The following is a 12480-nucleotide window of genomic DNA, read 5'->3' on the forward strand; positions in this document are numbered from 1 at the left end:
TTACAGGTGGTCACCAACAACCAAATATAACAGCCTTGATGTGTCGTGTCTAACTTGCTCTCTTGTTTTGCAAGATAGTGAATATTCTGTTCACAGATGCATGCCAGCTTTTAGTGTATCCACTTCTTCTTGCTGTTGAATCACACTGACACAGCCTTGCACTGTTGCGTATGAACTGTTAACATTCAAATGCCTGTCTGAGGGGTGAGTACATGTTTCACCTTGCTTTAGAATACAGTGTGAATTTAATTAGTATGACAATTTTTCAACAATAATGTAAATTATAAATAAACAATATGATTTTTGTCATAACATTTTGGATTTTGAAATTTAATGGAGAATATGTCTACTCATAATGCTAAATAAATTTTTCCACAGGAGTTTCAGACCATTGAAGGCGTTCTCGAAGTGGGAAGTATAGAGGTCTACTCTGTGTTTAGCTCTGTCCAGAGCGGCATGATCGACCACACCACTGGGCTCAGTCTCCTGGAGGCTCAGCTCATCACCTCTGGCCTCGTTCTGCCTCAGTTCAGGATGTGTCTGGAGCTAGACGAAGCTTTCCATCACAACCTCATTGACGAGGCCACCTGGAAGCAGCTCAGAGAGCTCAACGAAGCCAACCGGAGTATCCTGAGCCCTCCGTTCTCTTCAGAACCTCTCCCTGTGATGGCAGCGCTTAGAGAGGGGGCCATCTCTGAGCGCCTCGCCATGAAGGTTATAGAGATCCAGCTGGCTACAGGTGGGTTGAGGGTGTCCTACACAGGGGATGTACTGACCCTGGAGAGGGCCTTTCAGTTTGGCCTGATCCCTGCACATCTGTATGTCAAGCTCCTGGAGAGACAGGACACATGGAAGGACCTGATCAACCCCGGCACGGCAGAGAAGGTCTCGCTCACCCAGCTGGTACAGAGGAGCGTGGTTGATGAGGAGACTGGACTGCGACTGCTGCCAGTAAAGAAGAGCCACAATGGGAGCATAGAGTTGACATCCGGAAGGGAGATGAGTGTACTTAGGGCTGTTCATGAAGGGTTGATTGACAGAGAGACCACGTTGAGGCTGCTGGGTGCTCAGCTGTTTGCAGGCGGTATCGCCGATCCCAAAACAGGCAGTAAGCTCACTGTAGAGCAAGCCCTGTCAGAGGGCTTGATCGATCAAGACACTGCCAGTGGGATACTGAGCCAGCAGGCCCAAACTGGAGGTATAGTGAACCCTCAGAATGGCAAAAGGCTAACAGTGGATGAGGCTGTTCAGTGTGATTTGATGAGCTTTAGCAGTGCACTCTTGGTGCTGGAGAAACAGAAGGGGCTCATGGGACTTTTATGGCCTCACTCTGGTGAAATCTTGACCATTTCCACCTCTCTGCGGCACCAAATCATCACCAGTCAGCTCGCATTCAAACTGCTCAGCAAAAGACAGAAAATAGCGTCCCTTTACATACCAGAATACTCAGAGGTAGTGGATATTAACTCTGCTACTCAAAATGGTTTCATTGATGTACACACAGCAGAGGTATTGAAAACCATTGAAATACCAGATGTTTTTCCTGATGTTGATGATCTTAATGACAGATTTTCTAACTGGCTGATGTTGAGAGAGCTTCAGATTGGAGGATCCCATCGCACTACAGATGATAATGAGATTGATTATGAGAACATAAATACCCCATCTTCCATTGAGGCAAAACAGTTATTTATCTCATACCTCACAATGAATAGTTACATGGATCCAAAATCAGGACAAAGGCTTTTAATATTCGATGGACAGTTGACTAAAATGGCAGAACTTTTAGTTGACATTTCAGTAGAGACAACTGAAAACCAGGTATACAACACTGGACCTGGTAATGGCACTTTCGAGGACATGTCATTGAAAGAAGACATTTCTGAAGATTCAGAGATGTCCTTTGACAGCAATACTGAGGATTTTGGATATTTGCACATTAACGAGGAAACAGATGGAACAATGAAAGACCATCATGCTTCACATTTCTTCAAGGAGGAGGAGTCAGATTATAAGCAATCTGACAATAAAGCATTTTCTAATAATGTGGTGAAGGTGGTAGCACATGATGGAACAGAGGATTCTCCTTCAGCTATTGACTGTGCAAACAATACCACACAGCCTGATTCTGACATTAGCATCTATCAAAAGAACACAAGCAGTATAAGTCTAGCACCCATTGGAATTGATGTAGAATCCTCAGATAATCAATCAAAAGAGACTTTCACTGGAAGTTCAGCCACACAAACTCCTTCCACAGACATGAGCTTGCCCTCAGGTGCACTGGATTGCAAAATGATGATAGCACACGATTTCACAGAGAAATTTCATAGCTCTGTTAAGAATAACAGACAGCATGATTCTGTTTTGTCTGATGGCCCATCACCCTTTGAAATTGGTTTAGAAACCTCAGATAAAGCTTTATATAATCAACCAATAGGAGAATCAGCCCCACACGCCATGTCGGAAAGCTCAACCCGTACTAAATCATGCTCAGTGGGTGGCAAAGACATTAGCTTGCTAGCACAATGCATCACAGACGAAGCATCTGTAGCTGTTCATTCTGAAAAGAATGCCAGACAACCTGATTCTAAAGACAATGTTTTGACTTATAGCATCTATCAAAGGACCAGACACGGTACAAGCTCATCATCATTTGAAATTGGTGTAGAAACTTCAGAAATACCTTCAGATTATCAACCACAAGAGACTGTCAATGGAGTTTCAGCTTCAGAAACTGTTTTGGAAAGCTCAGCTCCTCCCAGATTGTGCTTAGTGAATGACACAGACATGCGCCTGACATCAGGTGCCAAGGATTCTAAAAAGGTGGAGGCAAAAGGCCTCACAGAGGAAGCATTTGTAGAGGTTAGCTCTTGTAAAAATACCAGTACGAGCCCAGCGCTAACTGAAATTGATTTAGTCACCTTTGAAACTTATTCAGATAATCAACCAAAAGATACAGCCAGTGGAGGTTCCGCCACACAAACCATTTTGGAAAGCTCAACTCCTAGATTCTGCTCAGTTGATTCTGAAAATACTATCCAGCAGTCTGATTCTGAAGCAAATGTTTCGAAGAAGAAGAAGATAAACAACACAAGTATAGTACCCTTTGAAATTGATGTAGAAACCTCACATATAACTTCAGATAATCAACCACAAGAGGCTCTCACTTTCAATGAAGGGTCAGCCACACAAATCATTTTGGAAAGGTCAACCCACCCACTATTGTGCTCAGTGAATGACACAGGCAGGAGTTTCCCCTCAGCTGCACCAGATTCCAAAAGGATGCCAGCACAAAAGGAATATTCTAGCTCTGAAAACAATCCACGACATTCCAAAATGGAGGTAGCACACGGTTTCACAGACGAATCATCCATATCTATTGACTCTGAAAAAAATACCAGGCAACCTTCCTTTGAAATGGGTGATGTGTCTGACAGAATCGATCAAACCAACACAATGAGCACAAGCCCAACACCATTTAAAATGGATTCAGAAACAGATATTGCTTCAGATAATCAACCTAAAGGAAGTTCAGCCACACAAACAGTACCGAAAAGCTCTACTTTGTGCTCAGGGAAAGACACAGGCCTGCCCTTGGCCTCAGTTGCACAAGGTTCCCCACAACGTCCCACATATCCAGTGACACCTGGCTGTGAGACAGACAAGGACACCAACTTTGAGTCATCGCTATTGGCCACTGTATTGACAGACATCCTTGACACAACCACAGCGTTTCCATGCACTGAAGAAGTAGTGTGGGACAATGAAGATGAGAGAGGACTTGCGACCCACCTTCTCAGACCCCAAGTTGAAGAGGGTGGCATTTTGTGTATAATTTCTGAGAAACGCTGTGACCTTGATGCACCTTTTGATAAGGGCCTTGTGGACGAGGACACTGTGTTAGATGTGTGGGCATTGCAGCTCCACAAGGGAGATGTCTTAGAGGAAGAGAAAAGCACAGTGGCAACCCTGAAAGAAGCTGTGTCTAAAGGCTCCATATCCTCCCAGATACCCCTGCAGATCACGGAACAGCATAGCCTGTTGGGTGGTGTACATGACCCCAAGTCTGGATGTACTATTAGTGTGAGTGAAGCACTGGATTCAGCGATGATTGATGATGATTTGGCTGAAGAGATCCTTCACTCAGACCCAGTACACAAAGCAATCATCCACCCTGATAGACACTGTACTCACAGCATTTCATATTCCCAGAGTCTGGGCCTCATAGACAACGATGAGGCTGAGAATATACGGCAGCATCAAACAGACAAAAAGCTGTCGGTTTTGGTTCTTGATGACTCTGATGAGGAAGAATGGATAGAGAATAGGGATGGACATGCACGGGAAGATTTGTACGCAGAAGGAAGCAAAGAACAGAACTGCGATTCACAGGCCTTACTACCTTCATTCACCATTAGTCATGGGCCTGTATGTAGACAGATCATATCACCTATCCTGTCAGATCAGGTAACAGAGGGACGTGTCATCCATGAACTTGAAACACCATCTTCATTAAGGGAAGATAGTGCCTCACATGCCCCCACTAGTTCACTGTCAGACATTGTCCCTGGGTCTAGAAATTCCATCCAAAATTCCATTTCGTCAAACAGATCAAACTCTCTCAGTTTGAGCGATAGTGGAGATAGTGGAGCACCTCAGCACCAGGCTGAGGAATTGAGACAGACAGAGGAAGACGGTAGCAGTTCTCTGAGGAGAGACACTGATCTGTCCTGCGAGGCGGTTGGCTTCACTCCGGGTGATGGGCAGCTGGGAGCAGGATACCCTGAGATAGTGGGGGACCAGACTGTTTGTCCTGTTCAGAGTGACTCAAGCGTGTCGTGCTCATCACATAGTGATCTGTTGTCTGATGAAAGGAAAATGGAGAACACTGTTCAGCCGCCAGCCAGCCAGCTAGTCAAGGAGTCAGACCGGAGAATAGATAGCTCATCACCAAGAGATTTGTCTGGCGATGTAACAAGCACAGTGTCCGGAGATGTGGGTGTCAGAGGGGATAAAACTGTAATAAATGGTGATGGCGTTTCATCGTTTAACACTGTGTCACCTCAGCGACCTCTAGTGAAATCAGAGAGGGATGTTGGTGGCGAAATCGAGCCCACATCCTCTCAAAACGGGCACAGTCATAGTAACCCCACCATTCAGAAAAAGACTCCAGTGCAGTTGACTAACTTATCTGATTTAGCTATTGTATCCAGTGTACATAGCATAAAATCAGGCAGTGACAATAAAGACAGCTACGATATAGGTGATCAAGAGCAGTTACAGACTGCTCCCATTAAAGAGATATCTAGCACAATCACCCCTGATCCGACACTGACTGATAAACGCCTGCCAAATTCAAACGCTAATGTTGAAGCTAAAGCTAATGACAGGGTTGAATCAAGCAGGAGTGGTGACAGCAAACCAGGGAGAAAAGAAGGCTCATCTGATGATGGTCTCTCACAGATTACTGATCAAGCAACATCACAGACAGGACAGACAAGTAGCAATGATACAAGTTCGTTGTCAGCATCAAAAATGACCTCAGGAAATCCATTAAAGGCAAAAGAGCCAGGTATGAGAACAGATGTTAAACAAGATGAATGTGGTTCTGTTGAGAATCATCCCCAACCGATGGCCGCTAATGCTCAACCAGACTCTCACTCCAATACACCCTCAACATCAGAAATGACCTCAGGGCATCCGGTAAAGCTTGGCCTCGGATCAGATCTTACATGTAGGCAGAATCAATGTGGTGCTGATGAGAATCATCCCCATCTGATGACTGTTGATGTTCCACCAGACTTAATGACACATGATAGTGTCCCACCACCTGCGTTGGCGATCTATACTGCTCTAAGGTCTGGTTTAGATGAGCTGGTGAGAATGAGAGTGGAGGGGGCAGATGTCGATGACTTGCAAAAGGCTGAGACCCAAGCAGTGGAGGACATCATCAACCTGATACAGGACAATCCACAGTCCCATGGAAGAGGTTTTGGTGATTTTGGTGAGGAGACAGATGCAGCGCCTGGGCTTATGAAAAGTAGTAGCCCAGATCTCCTCAGGGATCTGTTGAAGCAGGAGGCTCTCCGTTCAGGTAAAACTAGTCCGGAGGAAGAGGAAGGGGAACCCCTCCATGAAGAAACCCCTCCATCTGATATGACCCAGATTCAGTCTCAGCTTCTGCAGGTTCTTCAAAGTTTATCCTCAAGCCAAGACCCTGCCATGCTCAGCGATGTGATAGGAACCTTGAGCAGTATTCTGGGCGGTGCTCCTCACGAGGGCAGGCCACACAACCTGGAGATCATCCAGGAGGAGGGCTCATCAGATGAGGCTGAAGGTGCCGTGGCAGATCCCATGGAAGCTCCTGACCTATGTCAATCTACAGAGGTTGAAACCATTTCAGACACAGGCAATGCTGAACCAGTTCAATCTAAAGTCAGGGTAAGTTAATGTTCGAAACGCATATAAATGCCTAGAAAAATAACTATTCTTAATTTATATGACATATTATGTATTGATTATGTATTATTCATGAATATTATGTATTTCCAGCAACAGTACTCCACCCAGGATTATCTGGAGTGTGTGGGCAGACTTCAGGATCATGCAGATGTTCTAGAGGAGATCAGGAATGTCCTGTCATCCCAGCAGGGCTCTCTGAGTAACAATATGGAGGAGTTAAACAGTCATCTGGATGAATCTCAGGTTTGTTATCACGTACACAATGTAATAAAAGTTTAGCAAAAATACTATATATACAGTTGAAGTCGGAAGTTGACATACACTTAGGTTGGAGTCATTAAAACTTGTTTTTCAACCACTCCACACATTTCTTGTTAACAAACTATAGTTTTGGCAAGTCGGTTAGGACATCTACTGGTGCACTTCACAAAATAGATGGCATCATGAGGCAGGAATATTATGTGGATATATTGAAGCAACATCTCAACACATCAGTCAGGAAGTTAAGGCTTGGTCGCAAATGGGTCTTCCAAATGGACAATGACCCCAAGCATACTTCCAAAGTTGTGGCAAAATGGCTTAAGGACAACAAAGTCAAGGTATTGGAGTGGCCATCACAAAGCCCTGACCTCAATCCTATAGAAAATGTGTGGGCAGAACTGAAAAAGTGTGTGCAAGCAAGGAGGCCTACAAACCTGACTCAGTTACACTAGCTCTGTCAGGAGGAATGGGCCAAAATTCACCAAACTTATTTTGGGAAGCTTGTGGAAGGCTACCCGACACGTTTGACCCAAGTTAAACAATTTAAAGGCAATGCTACCAAATACTAATTGAATGTATGTAAACTTCTCACCCACTGGGAATGTGATGAGTGAAATAAAAGCTGAAATAAATCATTCTCTCTACTATTATTCTGACATTTCACATTCTTAAAATAAAGTGGTGATCCTAACTGATCTAAGACAGGGAACTTTTACAAGGATTAAATGTCAGGAATTGTGAAAAACTGAGTTTAAATGTATTTGGCTAAGGTGTATGTAAACTTCTGACTTCAGCTGTATGCTTGAATACACTATCATAACTCTCCCTCAGTGAAAGAATATGCAACCATCGAGTACTTTCGAGCTACTTCAATTTCTCTCTTTATTTCTGTTTCTAAGTTTCTCCTCCTTGCATTTAGCATCTGTCTCAATATTCACCCACTTCTTACATGTCACTTTCCTATTTTCTGACTAAATTCACTCTGTTTCTAGTCGTTGGAAGCACATCTCTCTACACTGGCTGGCATTCTGACCAGAGATCTGGACATAACCAAGCAGCTGTTAAAGTCTGCCAGTGCGCTCGTTCCCACGCATATCCACCAAGATCTGGCTTCAGCCTTTCGAGAGTTGCAGCCAGTTTTTGCAGACGTTTGCCAGATGTCTGCAGAAAATAATTATGTTCTAAGGCAGGCTATTGATACAGGAAAGGTCAGTGTTTGTTTCTCATTGTTTTGATATACACATGTAGGATCTTAGTTTGAGCCAGTTTGCTACAGCAGGAAAATAATCATGCAGCAACAGGAAATGTGAATTATTTTGTGGATTATAATGAATGGATATTTTTGTAGTGGTTGATACATTTTTCGGTCAGAAGCCTTTGTAAACCTCAAATATACTACAAGTTTTAAATTTCCTGCATTGCAGGAAAGTTCTCCTACAACAGGATGGTCAAATTAAGATCCTACATCTGTAGGAAGTTGTGTTACTGAACTGCAGTAAATACGAAGTAAATACAGAGTCTTCATTGTGTTTTTCAGGCCCAGTTGAAGTCAACATACCAGGATCTCCTCAGTACCCTTGATAGACTATCAGGCTGTATTCATGACAACTCTGAGATGGCCGGCAACCTCGACATCCTGAACACATCTGACTTGGACACAGTGAAAGACATGATCCAAAAGAATAAGGTATATTTTTATACCTTATTCTCCATGTTCCTTATTCACCTAGAGTTGTCAAACAGTATTTGAAGGTTATATGGACGAAAATAAATAAAAGTTTGTTGTTTTTCCCTTGAATGGCACAATATATTGAAATACACACTGCATGTATGCATTATATTTAAACATCCAATGAGTTGTGTTGATTGATTCCTTCCACGTCCATGACCTCCTGTGTCTGTGTTTCTAGGGCATGGAGACTAATCTGTCAGGGACCCACAGACATCTGGAGGACACTGCGTTTGACATCCAGTACTTTATCTCAGAGCATGCCCAGTTCCTGAGTCCGGCCCAGAGCAGGCACCTCCTCAAGTCTCTCAGCGCCACCCAGAGGGCGTTTAAGGAACAGACGGAGAGGGTGGCCAAACAGAGACGCACCCTGGAACGCCACCTGGAGATCAAAGAGGACAAGAGTCAGCAGAAGGTTTGGACCCAAATTACTATTTTACATAGGGGGGCCATTGCACCTTGGAAAGAGTCGCTTTCAGTTTGTTGAGAAAACTATGAAAATGTTTTGGTTGAAGTGAGGTGAGCATGAGTGTGAAGTGTGGTTGTTTATGTATTTTATGGTCATATAAACTAAATATTGTATTTCTATATATTTTTGAATATTTATAACATAATATTGTATGTCACTAGAATTCATTAAGTAAGATTTAGAATGATGTGCTTTGAATGTGTTTTAATTAGAAATTACTCTATTGCATTTGTCTTTTAACAACACAAAGATCACTGCTTGACCACTGCCAAACGCTAACCTTTCTCCTGGTCGTGTTCACGTTTCACAGGCTTCAAGACACCTTTGAACTCTAAACTCCAGAAGATAAACTCAAAATGCATCTTCAGTGTGGGGACGTTTTCCCCCACCAACCTCAGTCAGCACTAACACACTTGTGAATGTCCTATTGCTGTCTACTGGACCCGTCCTCTTTCTTTACCAAGTCAGAAAGCTGGCTTGTTGTGTGGCTAGCATGTTTACAGCATACTCAGACCATTTTCCTAGGGGGTTGACTGTCTATAAATGTCCGGTATGATTAGTATGTAACATGTAGTGTAAACTGAGACCTGTTGGGTGGAGTGTAACATAGTAACATTGATCTCTGATATGTGCAGTACATGGAGGAGAAACAGAAGGTGATCTCAGACAAGCTGCAGGAGCTGTGTGACAACCTGACCAATACAGAGAACCGTCTGATAGGCCATCAGCAGCAGACCAAGGGTGCAGCGAGTGTGGAAGACCTGCAGCATGTGCAGCAAGAGCATCAGGTTCAGTAAAACATGCTGGTTAACTAGTCAATCAATTACATCTGAGCTTCAGAGTGTGTGGCTACAGTCTTTTTTCTTTTTTTATCGTATACTTAAGTGATAATGCCAGAGAAGCCGGTGTTTGGAGGATATATTGGCACGGGTGTTGTTAGGACCGAGACGAAGTCGAGGGGCTATGCGTTCTATGGAAAATAATGAACAATGTGGAAGGTGTGTTCTACGACGCGCTAGCGAAGTGGAACTGACCTTCCACGGAGGTGCATTATTTTCCAGAGAACGCATAGAGCCCCGAGTTGATTATCAAGTTTTTACCATGGCTATAATTGAACAGATTTGCCACTGGGAATGTGTAATATATATATTATATATATTATATATATATATATATACAGTGGGGAGAACAAGTATTTGATACACTGCCGATTTTGCAGGTTTTCCTACTTACAAAGCATGTAGAGGTCTGTAATTTTTATCATAGGTACACTTCAACTGTGAGAGACGGAATCTAAAACAAAAATCCAGAAAATCACATTGTATGATTTTTAACTAATTCCTTTGCATTTTATTGCATGACATAAGTATTTGATACATCAGAAAAGCAGAACTTAATATTTGGTACAGAAACCTTTGTTTGCAATTACAGAGATTCATACGTTTCCTGTAGTCTTGACCAGGTTTGCACACACTGCACAGGGTATTTTGGCCACTCCTCCATACAGACCTTCTCCGATCCTTCAAGGTTTCGGGCTGTCGCTGGGCAATACGGAATTCAGCTCCTCCAAAATTTTCTATTGGATTCAGGTCTGGAACTGCGCATAGACCACTCCAGGACCTTGAGATGCTTCTTACGAGCCACTCCTTAGTTGCCCTGCTGTGTGTTCGGGTCGTTGTCATGCTGGAAAGACCCAGCCACGACCAATCTTCAATGCTCTTACTGAGGAGGAGTTGTTGGCCAAAATCTCGCGATACATGGCCCCATCCATCCTCCCCTCAATACGCGTGCATCGTCCTTCCCCTTTGCAGAAAAAGCAGCCCCAAAGAATGATGTTTCCACCCCCATCTTCACGTTTGGGAGTTCTGGGGTTTGCTCATCCTTCTTCTTCTCCAAACAACAGCGATGTGGAGTTTAGACCAAAAAGTTATATTTTTGTCTCATCAGACCACCATGACCTTCTCCCATTCCTCCTCTGGGATCATCGCAGATGGTCATTGGCAAACTTCAGACGGCCTGACATGCGCTGGCTTGAGCAGGGGGACCTTGCGTCGCTGCAGGATTTTAATCCATTGACGGCGTAGTGTGTACTAATGGTTTCTTTGAGACTCTGGTCCCAGCTCTCTTCAGGTCATTGACCAGGTCCTGCCGTGTAGTTCTGGGCTGATCCCTCACCTTCCTCATGATCATTTTGATGCCCCACGAGGTGATATCTTCATGCGAGCCCAGACGAGGTGATTGACGTCATCTTGAACTTCTTTCCATTTCTAATAATTGTGCGCAACAGTTGTTGCCTTCTCACCAAGCTGCTTGCCTATTTGTCCTGTAGCCCATCCCAGCCTTGTGCAGAGTCTACAATTTTAGCCCTATGTCCTTACACAGCTCTCTGGTCTTGGCCATTGTTGGAGAGGTTGGAGTCTGTTTGATTGAGTGTGTGGGACAGGGTGTCTTTTATACAGGTAACGAGTTCAAACAGGTGCAGTTAATACAGGTAATGAGTGGAGAAACAGGAGGGCTTCTTAAGAAAAACTTAACAGGTCTGAGAGCCGGAATTCTTACTGGTTGGTAGGTGATCAAAAACTTATGTCATGCAATAAAATGCAAATTAATTACTTAAAATCAATACTGTGATTTTCTGGATTTTGTTTTAGATTCCGTCTCTCACAGTTGAAGTGACCTATGATAAAAATTACAGACCTCTACATGCTTTTGTAAGTAGGAAAACCTGCAAAATCGGCAGTGTATCACAATACTTGTTCTCTCCCACTGTATATATATATATATAATATATATAATATTATATATATATATTATATATAATATATATATATATATATATATTACAAGTACCAGTCAAAGGTTTGGACACCTACTCATTGCAGCTTTTCTTTATTTGTACTATTTTCTACATTGTAGAATAATAGTGAAGATATCAAAACTATGAAATAAAACAAATGGAATCATGTATAAAACAAATCAAAATATATTTGAGATTTGAGATTCTTCAAAATAGCCACCCTTTGCACTGATGACAGCTTTGCACACTCTTGGCATTCTCTCAACCAGCTTCATGAGATAGTCACCTATAATATATTTTAATTAACAGGTGTGCCTTGTTAAAAGTTAATTTGTGGAATTTCTTTCCTTCTTAATTCTTTTGAGACAATCAGTTGTGTTGTGACAAGATAGGGTTGGTATCCAGAAGATAGCCCTATTTGGTAAAAGACCAAGTTCATATTATGGCAAGAACAGCTCAAATAATCAAAGAGAAAAGACAATCCATCATTACTTTAAGACATGAAGGTCAGTCGATCAGTCAAATTTCAAGGACTTTGAAAGTTTATTCAAGTTCAGTCGCAAAAACCAGCAAGCGCTATTATGAAACTGGCTCTCACGCTTGCTGGTTCTCCTCTGCTGTAGAGGATTAGGTCATTAGAGTTACCAGCCTCAGAAATTGCAGCCCAAATAAATGCTTCACAGAGTTCAAGTAACAGACACATCTCAACGTCAACTGTTCAGAGGAGACTGCGTGAATCAGGCCTTCATGGTCGAATTG

General features: G+C 43.0%; 1 protein-coding gene across 1 annotated transcript in view; it reads left to right on the plus strand.

The window, feature by feature from the left end:
* Window positions 1-12480, plus strand: part of dst (dystonin) — a 183203-nt gene that overhangs the window by 110609 nt on the left and 60114 nt on the right. The window contains exons 35-40 of the mRNA XM_023993813.2: window positions 379-6444; window positions 6556-6708; window positions 7719-7934; window positions 8264-8413; window positions 8637-8870; window positions 9560-9712. Of these exons, the coding sequence (XP_023849581.1) occupies window positions 379-6444; window positions 6556-6708; window positions 7719-7934; window positions 8264-8413; window positions 8637-8870; window positions 9560-9712 (6972 nt within the window). The remainder of the gene's footprint in view (window positions 1-378; window positions 6445-6555; window positions 6709-7718; window positions 7935-8263; window positions 8414-8636; window positions 8871-9559; window positions 9713-12480) is intronic.

Source organism: Salvelinus sp. IW2-2015, linkage group LG8 (genome assembly GCF_002910315.2).
Source record: "Salvelinus sp. IW2-2015 linkage group LG8, ASM291031v2, whole genome shotgun sequence".
Taxonomy (NCBI): Eukaryota; Metazoa; Chordata; class Actinopteri; order Salmoniformes; family Salmonidae; genus Salvelinus; species Salvelinus sp. IW2-2015.